Below are 23,294 nucleotides of genomic sequence, written 5' to 3'. Positions count from 1 at the left end.
AAGTACCTTACTTTTCCAGCCTTCTGTTGCCCTGTCTCTCCTTTTTTGAGATGTGTTGTTGCTATGAAATAAAAAATGAGCAAATACTTTTCATAAATGGTAAAATGCTTCAGTTTCAACATATGATATGTTGTTTATGTTCTATTGTGAATAAAATATGCGTTTAGGAGATTTGTCAATCTGTTAATTACATTTGCAGTGCCCCAACTTTTTTGAAATTGGGGTTGTATATGAATTTATCTTTTTTGTGTCTGAACAGACAAGTCATAACACACCCACTAGCACATAGACAGAGGCTTAGGCTGGATTTGGTAAAACATTCTTGATCCTTCTGTTCTTTCTGCAGGGCATATAGCCTCAAACACATCCTGGCTGCAGACCAACAGCAAAGATGTTAACCATTGCTCATTGTTTGTAATGGCAGTGTGAGCTTACAAAGGTTGCTGCCCTTGTTTAAAAGATCTTTTGTGCAGGGATGGAAAAGGAAGTGTATTTTTAGTCAACTTCCTGTGACTTTTGTTTTTAGTTTATCTATTATTTGTATTGCCAAACACACCTACCTTTGGCCTACTTTATTTCGTCAGACAGGTTCTATTTAAGGGATTTCTTGATTCATCAGGTCAGCAGTGATCCAGCCTGAGTGTTGCTGGTGAAATTCAACTCAGCTTTCCAAGAAATGTAGCTAATCACAATTCATTCATGGCTATAAATGAAATAATCATTTAAAACTGCATATTTTTATTTACTTATCTTTGTCTAATACTCTTCCAAGAGTTGCTTGGCAAAACTGAGCAACCTTAGTATGAGAGCCTCAAGTCAGTGAAAAACACACAGGGAGTGAGTTTTTTGCAAACTCCTTCATTTGTTTTGCACTGAAGACAGGCTTCAGTTGAGACACAAATTAAGGTAGAAGAACCCGAGACAGCTTTTTTTGGAAAGAATAGAATAATTGTGAAAAGAGACAAAAAGGGGTTAATAATAAATGGCATAATTGGGTTTAAAGTGGCAGAAATAGGCGAAAGTGGCAATAAACAATGCTAAAATAGGCAAAAAAAAAAAAGGTGCAAAATCGTTAAAAATTACTTGCACTAATCAGCAAAAAGGGGCAAAAGGTGGTACTGCTACTGAAATCAAAATAGGATTGATGATTCCTTTTATGGCCAACCTTTTTTTGTGTACAGGTGAAGATTTGTAACACCTGCAAATGTAAAAACTGCCCACAAACTTAAAAACACAATACAAATCTGCAGTAATAATCGCAATAAATTTCCCCACAAATGTAATGGCAATAGCCTACTGCACATGCACTGTAAATGTCTTTGTTTGTTGAAGCAGGTAGCAAGTGGCAAAAATGACCTAAATATAGAAAAATGGCCAAAAAGGGACATAAATGGGCAGAGGGTGGGGAAAATTGTGAAAAAGTAGCAAAAAAGTGGCATAAAGTGGCAAAAATTGCAAATTTAGGCAAAAAGAGGTAAAAAAAAAAAAAAAAAAGCCAAAAAATAAAGAAGTGGCAGAAAAGTGACAAAAACGCCCAAAAGTGGTATAAATTGGCAGCAATTGGCAACTAATGGGTACAAGGAGGCAAAAATGGGCATTAAAGTTACAGAAATGGACAAGAAAAAGAAAAAAAAGCAACTATGGGCAAAAGTGGCAGAAAGAGGCAAAAAGGGGTAAGGTAAGAGAGACACAAATGGGCAAAAAATGACAAATTTAGGCAAAAAGAGGTCAAAGAAGCTTCAAAAATGGGAAAGAAATGGTGAAAAGTGGCATTAATGGATGGAGAAAGTGGTTAAATTGCTCATAATTTCAACATCAGACCCCAAAAATAGTTTCACACACTTTTCAGCTCCAAAATGAGGGAACTGATAGCCAGGATGCTAACACCAAGGCTACTGATCCAACACACATGTACTGATTTCATCAGTAAGTCACAGCTGGAATAGGACCATTCTCTGGATTTATCAAAGGCCTGACAATACTATGGGCAGGAGAATAAAAGTTGTTGTTTTTTTCACTGTATCATCAGGCAGGTACATAAGAAAACTGAAAAAGTGAAGAGGTCTGAATGCTTCTTGACTGTACTGTATTTCACACCCATCTTAAAAAACACCCCACAGACGGTATTAGGGAAGTGCAGACCCTTTCAAACAAAAGCCCTCTTAAGTAATGATCTTGTCTATCATGATTGTGTTTGGTTGTTATTAAAAGGCAGTGATACATTTGTCATAATCAGACTAAATCCCCTCACAGGAGCTTTAAGATCTGGTTGTGTTGAGGGAAAGCTGTAAAAATGTATTTGTGCAAGTCTGACGTCCAGAGTCCAACAGACAGCACAGCAATACTGAGACATTGTTCCAAGACAAAGAACTAAGCTGTGTCTGCACTTTCTGTACTTGTAGTCAAAAATGAGCACAGGGAGTGAAATAAAAGAATCAAAATAATCAGAAACAGATTATGCAAAGTCAGTTGCTGTCAGCCATGGATGACTGAGAAATAATGTCTCAATCATCAAGTAGTAATGCCATAAAACAGACCTGACTGTATTCTTCTGAGTCACTTTAACATCAATGAGGAGTAAATGAGCTAGAGAACAGTGAGCACATTATTGTTGGTTTCTCACCATACTCTGCCCCCTGGTGTTTTTTTTAACTATTGTGGTAAATGTTCATTTAGCTGAGATATGTTTTTTCATTTCATATCAAGCAGTATCACCCTCTCTGAATCCTGGTTTCAACAGTGGAATCAATCCAAAGATGAATTCAGAAACACAAGTCCAAACTCAAATCCATAACCTCCCATAGTATTTACTCTCACATTAGTCTTCTGTTGTGCTGTTCTGTCAGACTCTAGATAAAATGTACAAACCACAATTCCAAAAAATGTTGGGACACTGTTTGAAATGTGAATAACAACAGACTGCAAGGATTTTCAGTCCCTAACCTATATTCAATTGAATACAGTACAAAGACAAGATTTTCAACGTTAAAACCGACTCACCAGCCACTTTATTAGGTACACCTGCTTCGTACTGGGTTGGATCCCCTTTTGTCTTTAGAACTGCCTTAATTCTTCATGGCATAGTTTTAACAAGGAGACGGAAACATTCCTCAGAGATTTTGGTCCATATTGACATGATAGCACCACATAGTTGCTACAGATTAGTGGGCTGCACCACATCCCAAAGGTGCTCTACTGGTTTCAGATCTGGTGACTGTGGAGGTCACTGGAGTACAGTGAACACATTGAATGTCAAAGCATCTTGACCACCTCTACATGCACTAAATGCAAAGAGTTGCTGCCATATGATAGGCTGATTAGCTATTTGTGTTAACAAGCAATTGAACAGGTGTACCTAATAAAGTGGCAGAGCATGTTTTCCACTGTATTCCATCACCCTTTCTCCTTATAATACACTGTAGGGGTCTGGGGACTGAAGACAATAATTACCTCTGCCAAGAAGGTTATGTGATCTGGTGGGTTTGTTCATTTGTTACTTTGTTTGTTAGCAATATAACTCAAAAGGTTATGGATGGATTTTGATGAAATTTTCAGGAAATCTCAGAAATGGCATAAGGAAGAAGTGATTAGATTTTGGGACTGATCCGGATCACCGTCTGGATCCAGGGATATTTTTAAAGGATTCTGTACTATTGGGAGATAGGGCTAATGGCAGAGGTCTGTGCTCTCCGAGTGCTTTTCTAGTTTAAGTATTAAAAGTGGATTTCTATGCCCTTTCTCTCTTGATGTGCATCTTAAGGTGCAGGGTTTCCATCATCATAATTGCACTTCATAATTCATCATGCATTTCCAATGGGAGATGGTACAGAACTGGATGCAGGCCAGTTGAGTATCAGTGCTCTTTTATTGTGAAGCCGTTGTACCTTGTGCCTTGCTGAAAATCTCAGTATTATTGGCATCTTCACAGAAGTGCAGATAAGCCTTTCCATGGGCACTACATCAAATATGCAGGGGACTTGACAGCCATTATTTCCAAAAACAATTGAAAATGTGCTCTTGTCAGACCACAGTACGTTTCCACTTAGGCCAGTCCATCTCAGATGAGCTGGGGCCCAGGGAAGTTGCTGGAACTTTTGCATTTTGTTTACATTTTGCTGTGTTAGCTGACTTTTCTGAAATGTTCCTGAGCCCACATTATAATATCTATCACATAATGGTGCTGATTTGAATCGGTACAACTTTAGGGATCAAAGGTCAATGTTGGTGAGTTTTTCTTCTTGCCTCTTAAATGCACAGATACCTCCAGATTTTCCAGATCTTTGATGATTTATGGACTGTACATGGCAAAAACGCCAAATTCCTTGCAATTGTTCATGAACTTTTGGACTACGTATTTTCCCACAGTCTTTCACAGAGTGAAGAACTTTGCACCGTCATTGATTGTGACATACTGAGTCACCCAGGTGTGCTACTTTTATAGCCAATCATGATACATCACTCGTAACCAATTAGCCTGTTTACCTGTGGAATGTTCCAGGTGGTTTTGACTATTCAGCATCTTTCCCAGTCTTTTGTTGCACCTGTCTCAATATTTGGGGACTGTTTTATGGATATTAATTTTAGAGAGGAAAATAACACATTTTTCAGAACCCTTGACAAAGTTTCTTTTTCATTTTTTATTGTTGCTATCTACAGATCATGCTTCTCTTTTTATGCATTTTTATTTATGAAATGTGAAGATGAAGGATGGTGACCTAACCAGCTCCAGGTGATCACTAATCCAAGTGGTTCCCTGATTGGATAATTGATGACTAATGCATTGTCTTTGTTTGTATATACTGAACACAACATTAAAGCAGGCAGGGCCCCTAAAAGATCTTTTGGCTTAGTCTATTTGGGTGCATATTTACCCACTCCTTGTGCAAAAATTGGATGTTCAAGTCTTGTCCTGCTTTCCTGTTTCCTTTGTTGAGTCTTGTGCGCTGCCTTGCGTCATTCATAACATCCATAACAATTAAATCAAATTCTTACGACCGACACAGAGAAGATGGAAGATCCCACAAAGCTAACACTGATTACAGATTAAACCCTGACCATATCTTCCACACGCTCAGTGTTGGATTTTCCCAAAACACTCTCTTTGAGTTTGTTTACAGTCCTCACCGTGTCATGTGTGCCCACAGCACACTGGTCTTCTGAGCTGCTCTTCAGTGATCTCTGAGCCAGTGATGGGCCTTGGGTTCTTTAGGGTAATAAAGACAACAGTGTTATCTGGAGCGATAACACACCAAACCTAATAAACTGAGACTGCTGCATGACAACCAGAGGCAAGAGACATAGAGCTGAGGAGCAGCACGTAAGGAAAATCTGCATGTTTCTCAAAGGCACTTTGTCTTTTCAAACTATGTGTAAAAATATGCAAAACTGTGGACAGGGCTTTCATCTGTCAATAAAAACATTGACTCTCCACTGACTAAATAAAATCAGAAGGATGAATCTGTCAGCTGATATTACAAGGCTGATATTTGCAAAAGATGCATTGGTTTGAGAGTTAAGGCAATACTTTTTTTAAACATTGCTAAGAGTGCTTGAGGAATAGATTAATTCAATATTTTTTCCAGACAAGGATGCACTCACTTTAAATTTGATCATTCATTAATGATTTAACGCATATGTGTTGGGTCTGGTGCTAGCATGCTGGCTAACAGTTTCCTCATTTTGGAGCTGAAAAGTGTCAAACTGTACTTTTTAACCTCTTCTCAAAATGTTTTCTGCCCATTTTTCTACTTCTTTATACCAGTTTGAACCCTTTCTTGATGTTTGACATTCTTTTTGCCACTTTGACACATTTTGCAAAGTTTTGCTCATCTTTGCCAACTTAACCCCTTTTCTCAATTTCTGTTATTTTTGGCCACTTTTAAGCCTCTTTTGCCAATTTAATTCACTTTTTGCTGCTTTTCACCCATTTTGCCACATGTGGCCCAGGTTTGTCACTTTTTATTTGGACGTTTTTAACACATTTTTGCTGCTTCAGCCCATTTTTGAAACTGCTTGTTGGCACTTTTGTTGAGAGGTAAACTTGAATTAATTTGTGGCTCGTGCTGAATTTGGAGTCTCAGGTGTGTCCTACTTCTTAATGCTTCTTTGACATTGTATTTATTGAATTTATTGCTGACCTGTTGGCACTGACATGTGAATGTGGTTGTCTATATGCTGCTGTGAATGTTTTGCATGTTTGTTTTTGTTGCCCTTATTGTTTAGATTGTTTTTACACAGCAGTGTAAGCTGTAGGGGATTAATAAACTTGTCTGAACTGAACAAATTAACTTTCTTTTGCAAGTGTTACAACCAAACCTACTGATGTTACAGTTAACCTCATCTATGGGATAAGTTGTAACATTTCACTTTAGTCACTTTCTGTGCAATTTTCCATAAAGCAGTTAAACATAAAAATGCAACTCTGGTGTTAATTCGTGGCAGATATGTGTATGTTGCTATTTTACCAATATGATTAAAGTAAATTAAATATTTTTAAATTATTGAGCCAAATCCAAAAAAGTTGTGCCCCACTCTGCCCTACCCTTCAGCCCTTGAATACCCATTTTCACTGAAAAAAGAAATTTAATCTCTCAAAAGGACCAAGATAATTTACTTAAACTAAAAGCCCTGCATTCAAAGTATCATTGGTAAAATATTTATGTGTTCTAACAAAAATAATCTGCTTTAGCAGAGGTGAAAATTTCCCATGCAGAAAGTCTCATACTAGGATTACATTTCTCATTGTTTGTTATATGTTGTATTATTAATGTGAAGCTAAAAGTCAAGAATAGGACTTTAAAAAAATCAACAAATAGTGTTTTTAGTCCCAGGACCCTTAGAGAGGGTTGTTTGAAGAAAAGGTAATGTAACACAGCAGTAATCATGCTTCTTTCTACTTTTTTGGGATGTGTCAGAGGCATAAATATATGGACTATCCTGTCTTTGTGTAGGATTCAGCTGAATATGGGTTAGAAAGCAAGAGCAATCAGTGTTTTCTGTTTTTATTCACAATTTACAAAACGTCTCAACTTTTTCGGAATCGGCGTTTGTAGGTCAAACAGTCGGTTATTGTGGGTGAGCAGCTTTGACTTTCTCATGGCCCTTGTTCTGCCTGTGTTGTTTATGAAACAGAAACCCTCCACTGCACACAGCAGTCTACTTTCTGATGTCAAACCAGTGGAAACTTGTTCTCTGGCTAAAGAAGGGAAAAGTAAAATTTCAATGCAAACATTCTACATAATAGTTGGACTGACACAATAATTAAAACGTTTTCTAACTGCTGACTGCTACAGATCTTATCAGCACAGTGTTGAGGACCTGATGATGTTCTTTATTATTTTATTGATCTGACAGTATGTCTCTACTCTCTGTTAAACACCAGGAGATGATGATCAGAGAGAGTCCAGTCCATTCATCACTTCAGACGGTGATGGAGACCATTATTATGAAGGAAAGAACATGGCCCTGTTTGAGGTAAGAAATCATGTTTTACACTTATACTAGTCTCTGTTCAAAACAATTTGGACCAACCACGGTGAGGATTTTAGTTTCTACTCAGCTTTGGGATAAAAGACCAAAAAACCTGAGGCTTTCTCTTTTCATACAAGTCTTAAATCATTTTATGTTCATCTGTTAACTATTCGCTGTCTTTTAACTGCACTTATTCAGGTTGAGGCTGTTTTTTTAAGCCAAAATCAATATTCAAAGAATAATGTCAAGTTTTCAAATTTCCATCTTTTAGTTAATATTTCTTTTTTGATGGTTATATACAGCAGTGGTTCTCAATGTAGGAGTTGGGACCCCTTTGGAGGTCACGAGACACTTAGAGGGGGTCGCCTCTTTTTTTTTTGCCTCATTTTTTTTACCCACTTTTACCACTTTACACCAGTTTGCCAAATTCTAACCCATTTTCATCCCCTTTTCCCACATTTTTTGCCATTTTTAACACATTTTTGCCACTCTAAACCCATTTGTGTTCATATTAGACCCTTTCATCACTTTTGTTCTGCCTGTTTTTGCCACTTCTAATCCAAATTTTGCCATTTTCCACTTGTTGTTGCCTCTGTTGACCCACTGTTGCCACTCTAAACCCCTATATACCACTTTTTGAGCTAATTTTTGGCCATTTTACCTACATCTCATGATTTGTTATGCCCATTTTTGCCAGTTTAAACAATTTCTGCCAATCCTGCCTTAGTTAACCAGTTTTTGCCTGTTTAAACCACTTTTTCCCATATTTAAGTCCCATTTTACCAAATTTTTCACACATTTTTGAAACTTCTAAGCTATTTCTACCACTTTTTAATCCCCTTTATTACTTTTTGTGCCAAATTCTCCATGCCAACCATATTTTTGAAATTTTTTTGTTTATGCTTTTGTCATTTTTATCAGATTTTTTTTTGTTAAACTCCTATTTTACCACATACTGTATTTTTAATACATTTTTAAACCAATTTTCATTCTGTTTTTAAGAAACTGGATTCACATTTTTAAGATGGCTATATCCTATGGCTCAAATGACTAAAAGAGATATTTCTTGCTTTGATAAGAATGCTTATTATTCAGGTTAAATATCAAATACAGATATCACAGCTTGACTCTACAATGGACCATGATTTTCTGACTCCATGGGCCCCCAGTTTGGCTGGGCCCCAGAAAGCTCTCCTCTTTATCCCCCCTTAATGGACGGCCTTGTCTGCACATGACTATTCTTGAATGTGCATGGCTGTGTTTGACCACCTTCAGGTACGGTGGGTGTCCCCAGTCTCTGGCACCTGAAAGGTTGAGAACCCCTGATATACAGTATGGGTTCAGTTTCATCAGGAGGGGGTGGGAGTAGTGAGATGTTTTTTTTTCAACTATTCAGTTATTTTCAAAATGTAAATAAAACATGCTATCCACCAGCAGAGAGCTCTGATTCTCAGGATTCTGACAATTTAAACCACATCAGGATAAAACCACCACAGCAGCCATACATAATGCATTTGTCAACAATAATAAAAGTGACAAAGCTCACCATTAGAAGCTCTGCTGATCATAATATCCCATCACAAGCAGTCCTGCTGCATCAGTAAGAGGCCACACAGTAACATTGTAGTTCAATTCATGATTACATCTATGAAGATTCATGGACCAGAACTGTATGATTTAAAATTTACCGTCATTGTTCTAGTCCACTGTATTTGCTGTAATAATCTTTTTTCCAGGCAATTATTAGCAATAATGGAGATTTGTTTTTTGTTGCATTACTCAAAACCTGTAGCAGCTACAGTGAATCTCACAGTATGGGACAAAAACTTCAGAGTGTAACCTTTCTAAAGCCACCTTGTCTGTGCGTTTACTCCAAATGGTTTAAACACTGCATTCAATTTAATTAGGACATTCCAGAGTTTTTGACTTATTTCACACAGAATTTTAAGGGGTTAAACTATTTCAGTATGAAGAAGAAGAAGAATATAAAAAACATACAACAGAAATAATACTTAATTAAAAACAACAATCACTCTCACATAAATGTGTAAAAAACAATGTAAAATTGTGAAACAGTGCAGGATGTTTGTGAAACCCTATACCTTGAAGCAAAGCCTCTTTCCTCTTTAAACTCTGAATCTGAAACACAAACTGAGGTGTCTGCATTGGAGGTTAGAGGTAATGCCATGAGCAAGCAATACTAAGAGTAAGTAAACACTGTGGTTGTACCAAATAGATGTTTTAAACTGTTAAAAAAAACTCTGTACATAGTATGCATTCTGTTTGAGCACACTATTTTCCTTGCAGGAGGAAATGGACAGCACCCCGATGGTGTCGTCTCTTCTCAACAAGCTGGCCAACTACACTAACCTGACGCAGGGCGTCCGTGAGCACGAGGAGGCGGACGAAGACGGGATCCAGAGGGTCGCTGTCATGGTAAGAAACCCTCTTTTCCATCAAATGACTGAGGATACTGTTTTCTGTCTGTGGACTGTTAGTTTTAGCTTTTTCAGGAGCCTGCACTCTTGTGATCAAGTAGATTTAGTTTACCCACCCATCCATTATGTATGCTGCTATGGTGGTATCATGGGGAGCTGATCCCAGCAAGAGGTTAAACCCTGGACTGGACTGGTCAGCAGTCAGTCACAAGGCTAAATTACAGAGAAGAATAAGGTCTCAAAGGTCAAAGTCATGTCTATAGGCAACTCAGAGTCATGGTAACCCATTGAGCATGTCTTTGAGGAAGTTTGAAGAACCAGAGAGAATCCAAGCACAGGAGGAACTGCCAAGAAGCTCCAGTTTTGTCTCATCTGTAGATCATTCTCCCAGAAGCTTTGTGGCTTGTCAATATGTATTTTGGCAAATGCTAGTCTGGCTTTGTGATGATTTACTTTCGACAGTGGAGTCTTCCTTTGTCGTCTTCCATTAAGTCCACTTTGGCTTAAACAGCGATGGATGGTGTGTTCTGACACTGATGTCTCTGGAGTTCACTTCTAATCTCTGTGGAAGTTGTTCTAGGCTCTTTGGCTACCATCTGTATTATTCATCTCTTCAATTTTTCTCTTGTGGCCACATCCAGGGAGGTTGGCTACAGTCCTGTGGACCTTAAACTTCTGAACAATATGGTCAACTGTAGTCACAGGAACATCAAGCTGCTTGGAGATGCTCTTATAGTCTTTACCTTTAACATGTGCATCTATCATTTTCTTTCAAATCTCCTGGGACAACTGTCTCCTTAGCTTTCTGTGGTCCATGTTCAGTGTGGTACACACCATGTTACCAAACAGCACAGTGACTACTTTTCAGCCTTTACATAAGCAGACTGACTGATTACACGTTTAAAGACACCTGTGATGGTAAATACAGGTAGGGATGCAACGATTCATCGCTGTTGTCAACAAAAAATCAATGATGACTTCCATCAGCGACAAATTTTATTGTTGATGATTCATTTATTGCGTCCACACACCTTTCTTTCATGCAGCGTGTTGCTGTTGTGTTTGCAAAACATTTTCTCAAGCTGAGATGCTTGGGAGTGAGCCATCTGTCATTCATACTATCTCTGTCCAGAGTTGCGAATGCTCAACAGTGATCGAGTCGTTTCCGTCGTCGGTGACTAGTTGATTATAGGAATAGTCATTAGTAGCATCCGTAATCACAGGACACACCTTAGTTTAACATCTCCTTATAGTCAAATTATTTTACATTCTTTTATAGGGGTACCGTCATTTTTGTCCAGGCCAGTTTCTTTAGTTTGATTTTTAAAATGTTTCTGTTGAACCACAATTCAAAATTAATGTCTGATTTTAATGAGTTAATTTTTGGTAAATTTTTATTTATTATTACTTTTGTCAGTTTCAAGTAATCAGTGACCATTATGGGTTTTTCTTTCTTTAACAAAAGGGTATCAACAATTTTGTCCATGTGTGTACAACTCAAAGTCAGAAGTACTGAAATTTCCCTTTAAAGAGAAAAGACAAATGATAAATAGCCATGGAGAACTTTCAAATTATTTTCTGACAAAAATGTTGGATTAATCAGCTTATTTTGGTCTTAGGGATCACAAGGAGATACAAACATCTAAAGAATGGACTGCATTCAAGCAAAGACATTTCTAAAGTCTTTGATTTTGTGAGCTTTACAATGACCTAGTTTGTAGTTTTTAAAGTGCCTGATAAGACAAAAGCTATACAGTGACCCGCTAAAGCCTGGGGGATTTTGAACGGGGCGATGAGTACAGTTCAGACTGGGTTACTGATACTGGCCCTGCATCGCTGCTGTTTATAGAGAAAAACACGACAGAAACTTTTGATAATACATTTGCATGACAAAATAACATTTTTGCTGTTATTTAAGATGCATTTTGCACTGAATAGTGCTGCCAATAAATTGCACAATAAATGGGTTTGAATTGCTTGTTGACATTTTCACCCTCCTAAGTAAGCCAGGCTGTAGCATCCAGGCCAACTGTGTCCAAGTCTTCACACTGCATTGATCAAAATCATGGTTGGAAAAAACTACATCCCAAAAATACCAGAATCAGCCAGTGAAATTACCACCATGTCCAAACTGTGGAAATCACAAGCCACAGAAAATGAGGCATCAAATATTAATTGGGGCAAAAACATCATGCTGAATTTCTTATTTTTAAATGCAGCATGATGTTTTAATAACGCCAGTTGTGGGAAATTATTCTAAATATTTCAAGCTCAAACAATACGTGCCTCCTCGGTCGTCTCGCTGACACTGAACATCCAGAGGCCTTGGGTGAAACAGTCAGGGCCATTTTTTGGTCCATTTGTAAAGGGGATTTGATGATGGTGTAGAGAGACCCGCCCCTGATAGCTGGAGGAGATGTGAAGCTTGAGACTCGAGAGAACATGAGACAGACAGCAAAAACACAGACTGAGGAAAAGGACTGAAGATGTGGGAGATCTGGAAACCACCATCAGGAACTTCACAGTTTTTAGACAAACTGGGATCAGTGGAGAAAGGGCAGGGCAAAGCCATCATAGCACAAAAAATGGTACGTATTATTGGATGGATTTCTTAAAAAGAACAAAAGATAGCCATGTATGAGAGCTTAAGGATGGGGACTTTACTTTGCACTTAATGGATCAGTTGCAATTTTACCAGAATATTCTGCAGCATTTTGAGCATGCAGGCACAATTCTGTAGCTTGAATTTATTCAGGAGTTGTGTTACTTCTGCTGTGATTTCAAAAAGGAAGAAATAAGCAGGATCAGCGTCTGTAATTTTTTTTCCTGACTTATTTCCCTTATCTTCTAAATTTATTCCTTACGACTTTGTTTAAAAAAAACACCTTAAATGTTGAAAAAAGTAAATATTTCTTATTGTAAACAGTGAAGCTATAACTGTCAAGCCAATTGTGGCTTTAAACTTTAAAGTCCCTTCCCATGTGTGAATGTAGTGTTGTTTATCCCAGGTTTATTTGTTTCAGATTAACTGTGGAGCTACATATTGAGTTTTGATTTTACCTTTGTCTTTGGTTTAACATAACTTCTAATGCACTAATGTAACATGACTTTCTTTTGTTGAAATATTTAGATTTTGGCACCTTGCACATGAGGATTCACAATATATCAGTATAATATGAGTATCAGCAGAAAATAGCTTGAAGATTCAAGCATCAGTGTCAGCTAATATGAAGTTTTCTGCATTATTTAGCTTAAAAAAGATTAATAACTGCAGACGTAAAAATTTATTTACAGCCACACATGTCAAATTATATACATATTAATCAAAACATTAGATTGTGGCAAAAAAGGACAAATGTACCATCAATTATAGGGGTGTGTAAATCCCCTGTTTCATTACAATGTGATACAATATCAATATTTTGGACGATAATATGATAATTTCTGATATCACAATGCTATGATACAATTTTAATGTAATTCAATATGTGAGCCTACAATTGATATCAGGCGATTTTATGCACACATTTCATGCAATTACAGAAGAAAGTTTCTGCAGTTTAATTACTGAAATGTTTCTGCATTTAATAAAAGAAACAGTCTGTTTTACCAAAAGAAAAAAGCCCTGCATTTCACTGCTAACATTTTAAATGCTGTAAATGTTGTCTAATTCCTTTAAACTTTGGGCCCCTGTTACCTTTAAATTAAGATCATAATGTGGACATTTGTATTAAACATGCTGATTTTAAAACGGCAAACATTTTCAGTACCAAACATTTTTTTAGTTCTTCAAGCCCTCACATCACGCTAAAGCATCAATATGAACTTTTTCTGCAGCCTTTTGTAATCGTGATCAAACATTTTGGCCTGTTGACCTATTTTAGATTTGACTTGATCAGATATTTCTGCTCTTTATCAGCCATTCATACATTATACTGCGGCTTATTAATGTGGCATGTAGTTCAGTTGTAGTTTTATAATAAATTATTGGACTGAAATGAGGTTAAATCTGTGGCATGTGATGTAACCATGATGAATTTACGTTATTTTTTATTACTGGCAATCTTGAGTTTTATAAATGGAGAGGTTCGACTTTGAGCAAAGTTGTATTTCAAATGATGCTCTTGGGGTGAGTAGCCTCATAACAAGAGAGAAAGAATGGTTATGTCTGAACTCACATTGAGTTCAGACAGATTATATTTTCATCATATTCTAACGTGACCTATAGGGCTTTGATTTGTGTATCAAAAGAGGCACAAAGCTGACTTTTCCTTCTCTGTTTATCTTTAGGGTCTATATCAGACGACACTGGTGCTATTTCAGCCATAACAAGGAGAGAGGGGTTTTTTTAATCCATGAACGATCACATACGGCAGCTGTATACAAATAAAAATGCAGATGTGGTCAGCGAATTAAGACTAGAGACTTGCCAGATATTCTCCTTCCCTCAGCCGCAAACTTCAAGCAACTGCAGCTACTGTTAGCTGGTGTAGGACACTGCTGGGCAGAAACTGTCAACAGGTGTGCAGGGGGATTTTGAAATAAAAGCATAGCTTGAAGGGGACTATATAGATCAATGTTTTGCAATTTTATTGATCTGATGGGATAATTAATCAACCAATCAATGTATTAATTTACATCAATTGACTGTTATATCCCTAATCAGGTATAGGTGGTTGACTAGGTTAGTGATTCACAACTTTTTCATAGACAAAATCCCAACATGACTGGCCTACATACACCTGTTCTTGACAAAATATCTCTTTGTAAACTATCTGTTATTACGACAGTCAGTTAGGGCTACCCTAAAACCTTTTTCTAATACTACAGCATTTTTTACAAGTGTCCGCATTCCCAAACCCTAACCAGAGGATTTTTATGCCCAACACTAACCCTCTTCTTTTTTAAACTTTTTTTCTTTAATACTACAGCCATTTCCTTAAAATCCCTCCCTGGCAGTCTGCCTTAACCCAATCAGTGGATTTTTAGAAATAAGCTTTGTGTTCTTTTAAACTGTTTTCTTTAATACCACAGACGTTTTATTGTCTACCTAGGGGGTCAATGTTTCTCAACCTTTTTTCCTTAGGGCTTCCCCACTCATATCTAAGAAAGGCCAAGCCCCCTCTTTACACACTTGGAAATATCAAAGTAAACATGTACCAAAACTTAGAATTTTTGAGATTAATAAGTTGAAAAGTCAAAATACCAACCACTGTTTTCAGTTGGGTTTCTTGATGATTTTAACATGACACTGTTCTACAGTCACGATTTTAAGACTTTGACATAATTAAGTTTGTAATGTCAAAGTTTAAGACTTTTTAAACTTCGAAAATTCAAGCTTTTTTCGTGAATTTCCAACTTTTTAAACTCTGAAATTCTGAGTTTGGTTTCTTGCAATTATATAAAATCATAATCTCAAAAATGGTGATTTTTCCCCCCTAAAATGTTGGCTTTTTTCCCATAAATTGACAGATTTGTTTTTTCAACTTTAGTCTCTGTTTGTAGCTCTTAAAAGCTCTTAAAATCCATTTTATAATCTAAGAATGTAGAAGGACCATGCAAAAAAATGTATGTTTTAATACATTTGGTCAAGAAACACAAAAATATCTTCCTGTTGTACACACAGGAGTCATGTGGTCACAGGCCAATTTATTAGGCACACCTATTTGGATTCCCTTTGCCTGCTGAGCTGCTGTAGTTGATCAGCTCACAGATTCAACAATGTGCTGTAAACGCTCCACAGAGACTTCAGTGTCAGCTGCACACCAGTGATGTGACTCTTCCATTCCACCACATCCAAAAGGTGCTCAATAGGATTGAGATCTGGTAAATGAGGACAGTGAACTCATCATCATGTTCAGGAAACCAGTTTGAGATGATTTGAGCTTTGCTTTTCTCTGATGCTACAGTTTTTTGCAAGTCTAACCACAGCCATTTTTCTAGTCTTTCCCCAAAACACAGCGTTGGCAAGTATATCGTAAAGTGCTTTGAGTAGTCAGATGACTGGAAAAGCGCTATACAATCTCAAGTCCGTTTACCAAGTCTACCATAACCAGTGGATTTTTAAGGCCTAAGCCTAACAGTAATCAAATTTCAACCCTTTTTCTTTGATGCTACAGCCATTTTTTACAAGTTTTCCCATGCATCTTCCCTAACTCAAATGCATTTTTATACCCAAGAATAGCCCTAGTCTCTTTTAAAACATTTTTCGTATACAACAGTCATTTTATAGGCTCCTCTGTTAGCCTACCCTAACCCTAACCAATGGGTCTGAAAGTTTTTTTTCTTTAATACTGCAGCCATTTTTTACAAGTCCTCTAACAAATGGATTTGCATGCCCAAGACTAACCCTAGTCCCATTTAAAACCTTTTCCTTTAGTGCTACAACCACTTTTTTACAGTCTCCCAAGTCTGTCTACATTAACCAGTGGTTTCTATGTTTAATTTAATCCTAGTCATATTTAAACTCATTTTTTTTCTCTAATGAAAGACAAAAATAGAGTGGCACCAAATGGCTAGAAAATGAAATATTCTGATTCTTTTAATTCTTCCTACTTTATGATCTCTTCTCCTTGCCAATCTTATGACAAACTAATCTGTTCTCCAAAGTTCCCTCTATCAAAATTTGGCACATTATTTTATGGGCTTGGGATAGTAGTACTTGCACCAATCCAAACCAAGCTGTGCCAGTATGGCTGTGCTGGTCTACGCCGAGCCACACCCAGAATGGTCCTGCTCTGAAACAGGCCCCAAAACACACCTGCCCCACCAACAAGCGCGTTCCAGGGACACAGCGTGTGCATTCAGTGTGACTTATGAACTTAAGCAGATCATTTTGACCATGTCTTTATGCCTAATTGCATTGTTTGCTTCCATGTGATTAACTGATTAGATATTTGAATTGGGGAGTGGTTACAGGTTTACCTTTCATAAGGCATCCAGTGAGTGTATTTTTTGTATTTTTTAAGGCAATATTTCATGTGCAAAGGTTTAACTGTTGATTTGAAGTATTTAATTATGAACCCTGCAGTTCTGTTCATCTAGTATTTCCAACAAATGTATTCTCACTGTGTGCATTTGTCACATTTATCCACTTACAGGTTCCTCAGATGGGAACCTTCATTGGAGTCTACCTTCCCTGCATGCAGAACATCCTGGGTGTAATTCTCTTCCTGCGTCTCACCTGGATCGTGGGCACAGCAGGGATCCTCGGGTCCTTTGCCATCGTGTCTATGTGCTGCATTTGTGTGAGTTGTTATAAAGATCCAGCCATAAAAAAACATTTCATTCCCTGAGACACAAGAAAAAATTAGGCTTCCAATTAAGTGTATTTGGTATGGTTTCAGTTTAGACGCATCATTTCACTTTTATCAAGATGTGAAAGTAGCATTAATAATGCTATGTAAAAACAAAGTCTCTCCAAGACGGTCTTTATCATTGTCTTAACGCCTGAACAAAACAATAGCACATATGAGATTAAGAGTGAGATTTACAGCCAGTTAAAACACCGTCCTCTGGATTTATGGGGCTGCTTAATGACAGCATTAATCTACATGTGTGAGCTCAGCCGAGAGCCCTCAAATCAGGCAGAAAATTCAATTTGTTTACAAGCACAGCTTTACGTCAGCAGCACCATGTGGACAGAGAGCTGACTGTTTGAAAAGTTAGGACCAAATTGCTCAGCACTCATGTGATGTGATGTGAATAAGCTACACTCACCCCCCTTCACATGTATTATCTCTTCTTGCACTGTGATCTTTTCTGCACATCTTTCATTTAATTTGTATATTAAAGGGCTTTTTTTTTTGGCCTACTTTGATTAAATTGTCCCTCCTATTTCTCTCCATACAGACGTTGCTCACAGCCATATCAATGAGTGCCATCGCAACCAATGGTGTAGTCCCAGGTAAGTTAAGCAATGTTGCACCTACTGCATTTTTAAATCGCAATGGTAAGCAACTGAAGATGCAACTTTGGGGAACACACAGTGTAGTGTTTTTATTTGCAAGCTCAGAAAAGGGATTCTTACTGATATGAGACCTTTAATAGTTTTTTTTGTTTTTTCTGTAATGCATTATGGCATGTGATATATAATTATATTTCACAAAGAACAAAAGAACTTGAGCTCTGACCTCAACCTGAACAAGCACTTCTTGCGGATTTGAAATTGCATGCCTTTAAAGGAACCCTGCATGATCAGGCAAGTTCACCTTATTGGATGGATATTTGTACCTCTCGTGTATATTCAGGGGTGTAGTTGTGGAGACAGGGGGGACAGGTCCCAACTAGTATTCAACTCACATGAAATCGACCCCATCAGTTATTATCCTGTGTGTACCAAAGCTATTTTGGTACACAAACAGTAATACGTTAGGATTTCCAGAAGCTCCTTGGAAATCCAAGGAGCACCTGGATGCAGCACAGGAGTCCCGCCTCTTGATCGCAGTCTGGCTACTTGATTGGCTTTTACCAACCGCTCCTAGCTAACGTTTGAGAGGCTGCAATCCTGTGTGGGTGCTGTCAGTCATAAAGTTAAAAGGAAAAGGAACCCTGGGAACAGAGATTGTAAGCCAGGCCTTCTCATCCAACATCAGTGCTTGACCTCATAAATACTTTACAGAATGATTGGGCACAAATTCCTACAGAAGCACTTAAATCTTATGGAAAGCCTTCCATAAAGGCAGACCACTACCACATTAAAGTACATCCCAGTCCCTGCTGGGGTAATGGTCAGGCATTCTAGTACTTTTGTCCATACAGTGTATGTTGATCTTCATCATGTTTCATTTTAAAATGATGAGGGCACTTTGAGAACTATTAGATATTAAAAATCATGAAGGCTTTTTTTTCTTTTTTATATTTGAATTGTAGAATTTATTCATATGATGAGTCGATTTGTTGGAATTTCTAATCTACATTTGTAAATAAGATGAAAGTAGCGCATAGTCCTCATAAACAGGAAAAAATTCAGGGTAGCATTTCCCTGGCCTATAGGCTACAATCCTTGACTTGGGGCACCAGATATTTACCACTGTTGGATCTGCCCCTTACAGCCTGTGTATGTCTCGGTAGACCACTGTAAAACAATACAAAGCAGAATTCCATGAGACCAGCTCATTCAGACTGAAGGTTTTTTTTTTTAATCCTTTCCAAGTGAAGGGCTGCAAACATCTAGAGATGCATTGGTCTAAACATGATCTAATTTCTCCAAAGCTGGAGGCTCATACTACATGATCTCCAGATCTCTGGGTCCAGAGTTTGGAGGAGCTGTGGGTCTCTGTTTCTACCTGGGAACCACCTTTGCTGGATCTCTGTACATCCTGGGCACCATCGAGATCCTGCTGGTATGTTCCTGCTTTTTGCAGAAAAGAGGTCGCCAGTATTCATCTCATCTGCAGATAAATACAACTCTCTTCTTCCTGTCTCCTCTTTGCCAGATGTACATCGTCCCAACAGCAACGTTGTTTAAAGAAGGTGAAGATGCAGCGAGGCTCAACAACATGCGAGTCTACGGGACATGCTGTCTTCTCCTCATGGCACTGGTGGTGTTTGTAGGGGTGAAGTGAGTAACACAGAATACACAAGCACATACAAAAACACATGCACACCAGCACTCAGACTTACAGTTATATCCTTTATTCCTGCAGGTATGTCAACAAGCTGGCTCTGGTGTTTCTGTCCTGTGTGTTTCTCTCCATCATGGCAACGTACGCCGGAGTCATCAAGACACTCATTGAACCTCCAGAGTTTACGTAAGTTATTAACATAAGAAAGACATTTCTAATAGAGCTCTGAAAAATTTAATTTTGGATTCCTGAAGACAAGAGGGTTTATACCCATAGTGGTTCAATGAAACATTGTATGCCACCCACTCATAGTGTTAGCTCACCAGGGAGTGTATAGAATCACTTATTAGAATCACTTTTCAAGTACATAAACTTCGGTCTTCAGTCTTGGTGGGTGGACTGTAGAGGGTATGCATGTGATGTCACAGGAAGTGCGAATTTGCTGTTTGAGCTGCTGAGTTGAAGAAAGGATGAGTGTCAGAAATCCGAAGGGGATGAGCTGTAAACAATTTTATTTCAGGTGAAAACTGCAGGTTTTTAGTAACTACATCTAAACTATGTTAACCGTGGCCAGTATAGATCCATAGCTGATCGAATACATGTATAGAAACGTTTTGAGCTGTAACAGTACATTAATAAAGACACAAGATGAAGCTGTGCTATTACATTTTGGAGGTCACTGATCAAGGTTATGAGGCTTTACGGTCAGGCGTTGCTTATAACATTTCTATGCATCACACTACCACAGAAAGTATGGATTGGATATCTCCTAGAGACTTACAACTGTAAGGCAGAAAAACTAGTTTTTAAAGATTCGTATATGTACTTGTTCATGTTTGTATATACACTCACCGGCCACTTTATTAGGCACACCTGTTCAATTGCTTGTTAACACAGAAAAGCTAATCAGCTAATCGCATGGCAACTAAATGCTTTTAAGAATGTAGACATGGTGAAGACGACTTGCTGGAGTTCAAACCGAGCATCTGAATCCTGCCAGGGAAGAACAGGAAACCGAGGCTACAATTCACATAGGAATGCATGCGGTTAATCGCTAAAACGGTTAAATTAGTTTATCAAATTAGCCGGCACAAGATTTACGAATTACCCATCATTTTTGTAAACATAGGCTTGAAAACGCAGTCTTTAAAGTTGCAGTGTGTAGAAATTGGAATTTTAGCAACATCTAGTGTTCAGATTTTAGCATGAGCCCATCTGTTACCAAAACATCACATCACTAAGCGACAAGAGCCTGTGAAGACCGAAAAGGATAGTGAGCCGGACATCATTTACAGCAGTGACGAGGTGAGGGTTTATTCATTCATTTTTGTAACCATCATTTTTATAGATTATAGGTCAGTCTTCTTCTCCGCCTGCCTTCCAGGTAGCTTTCAGGACCGGCGGGCAGGTTCATATTTAAAAATTGCATTTCGCTCTTTCTGTCCCCAAAACATTGCCGTAGACAACATGGCGGTTCGTTATGTCAGCCTCCATGAGCGCAACCCGCGGTAATGTAAATTTAAAAGTTTTTTTCTAATTTTATAAAAAGAAAACGAAAGTTTTAAGGGGATGATTGTACACTTATTTCAACATACTTCACATAAATATATAAACATTATATCCCATTTACACCGTTTCTGTTCAGCGAAATGCTGCCAACTTCTACACATTGCACCTTTAATGCTCTTTGAAAAAAGAATGAACCTCGTGCCACTAGAGACCGCTGTAGCTTCAGTTAATGGCCGCTGACTTCCTGTGTGGCACTTCACAGATGTAAACATGAGAAGCTCAGCAGTGGCTTCGCAGCTAGTGTGTAGTAGGAACAGCACGGTATCACCGTTTTTCAAAGTAGTAAATGGAAATAAAGTGGTATGTAGGCTGTCAAGGGTTGAACTCACGTATAACTTCCACCTGAAGTGAAAAGAGGCCACCAATTTAAGCATGATATTAATCTGCAAAGAGGAATGAAGGCTGGTGGTGCTAGCTTGTAGTGTGAGCCTTGCTGTAGAGAGTATATCAGGCTAATGTCACACCCGCAAACACTATGACCCTGTGAGGAATTTGTCTGTTTTCTAAGGATTTTCTCATCTTTAGAGCAGTCAGTTAAACGAAATTGAAATGAGTGTTTAGCCAAATATGGAAAAAGACACATAGGAACATCCTTAAATTCACATAGGCTCAACAAAATTGGACAATAGAAGACTGGGAAACCGTTGGCTGGTCTGATGAGTCTCGATTTCAGCTGGGACATTCAGATGGTATGGTCAGAATTTGGCGTAAACCGCACAAAAGCATGGACTCATCAAGAAATTCAGTTCAGGCTGGTGGTGTTCATATAATAGTGCGAGAGGTGTTTTCTTGGCACACTTTGGGACCCATTGTAACATTGTGACAAAGAGTTCCCTGTACTCCAATGACTTCCACAGTCACCATATCTCAATTCAATAGAGCACTAATTCCAAGAGTGTGTTGGGAAGCATGGGAGGGTCATGGGAGATTTTTGGGTTCACCAAATGGCTTTTAAGAGAGCTCCATCACACTAATCATCTGCACCATAATACAACACAAAACGAGACTCTTCCTGTCGCTGGACAGCAAAAGAGCTTGTTTGTTTGTTTGTTTGTTTATTAGGATCCCCATTAGCTTTTGTCAAGTCAAAAGCTAGTCTTACTGGGGTCCAACACAAATAAAAACATTACATAAACATTCATTCAAAAATTTTGCAATCATCAGTCTTCAAAATAATAAAATAAAAACAAGAAAAGCTAAAGTCACTGTCAGGGACATACTGTTTTAGGACAGCCAGCCACTGAAGGCCCAAGGAGCCGAGCGAAAAAACATGTGACAGCGGTAAAGTGGCTCCTTCCAGGCTCATGAAATGGAGGGCACCAGATCAGGACCAGACTGAGTCCAGTATCAACATTATCCAAGCTAGCACTGGCCTTGGCTCAACCAACCAGCCAGGGGGGCAGTGCAGAAGGCAGACTTGATAAGCAATAATGTATGGGAAAAAAGTTGTCAGGTCACAATGGCTTTTACCTTCTAAAAAGTGGGCCACCGTAGAAAGTTTGTGAAACACTGCAATAGAGCACCTTTGGGATGTCTGTCCATTCTCCCTCTGGTTTGTATGCCCCACAGATGGGTGGCCCACAGCTGAAGCTGCATAATCAGTAGCCTACAAACAGACCATTTTAATTAAAAAACACGATGAAAGTATCTCTTTACTTCATGTAGCCTATCATAATAAGAGCTTGAAACAACATAGACAGCATCAATCTTTTAAACCTTCATTGTCCTCTCTATTCCACAGTGTCTGTCTGCTGGGAAACAGATCTCTAAGGAATGATGAGTTTGAAACCTGTGCAAAGACAGTGGTGGTAAAAAACATCACTTATACCACGGGCCCTTGGAAATTCTTCTGCGACACTGAATATCCTAATGCAACTTGTGACCCATTTTTTGATACAAACAACCTAACAGAGATCAGAGCCATACCTGGACTCCGGAGTGGAGTCATCAAAGGTGAGAAGGAGGATTGAAAGGATTCTGAGACTGAATGTACAGTAAAAACGAGGTCCACAAGATCTGACCCAGTGTTTTCTCTGTCTCTCTTTACATCAGACAATCTATGGGGTGATTATGCCCAGGCCAAAACGCCCATAGAGAAGAAAAGCCTGGTTTCAGTCGTCGATCCAGACACTCCCATAGACAGAAATAAACCATTCGTCTTCAATGACATTGCCACCTACTTCACACTGCTGGTGGGGATATACTTCCCTTCTGTCACAGGTAAAGGATCTAATCCATCAATCATCATATA

General features: G+C 38.3%; 1 protein-coding gene across 4 annotated transcripts in view; it reads left to right on the top strand.

Moving 5' to 3' along the window:
* LOC121520028 (solute carrier family 12 member 7-like) overlaps positions 1–23,294 on the top strand; it is a 48,741-nt gene that overhangs the window by 5,703 nt on the left and 19,744 nt on the right. For all 4 annotated transcript variants that reach the window (XM_041803241.1, XM_041803240.1, XM_041803239.1 and 1 more), the window contains exons 2-10: positions 7,382–7,473; positions 9,778–9,906; positions 17,009–17,155; positions 17,760–17,814; positions 19,122–19,252; positions 19,346–19,470; positions 19,556–19,660; positions 22,785–22,996; positions 23,096–23,263. In XM_041803241.1, the coding sequence (XP_041659175.1) occupies positions 7,382–7,473; positions 9,778–9,906; positions 17,009–17,155; positions 17,760–17,814; positions 19,122–19,252; positions 19,346–19,470; positions 19,556–19,660; positions 22,785–22,996; positions 23,096–23,263 (1,164 nt within the window). The remainder of the gene's footprint in view (positions 1–7,381; positions 7,474–9,777; positions 9,907–17,008; positions 17,156–17,759; positions 17,815–19,121; positions 19,253–19,345; positions 19,471–19,555; positions 19,661–22,784; positions 22,997–23,095; positions 23,264–23,294) is intronic.

This window comes from Cheilinus undulatus, linkage group 13 (genome assembly GCF_018320785.1).
Source record: "Cheilinus undulatus linkage group 13, ASM1832078v1, whole genome shotgun sequence".
Lineage (NCBI taxonomy): Eukaryota > Metazoa > Chordata > Actinopteri > Labriformes > Labridae > Cheilinus > Cheilinus undulatus.
Note: the sequence above shows the minus strand (reverse complement) of the source record. Positions and strands in the feature narration are given on the sequence as shown.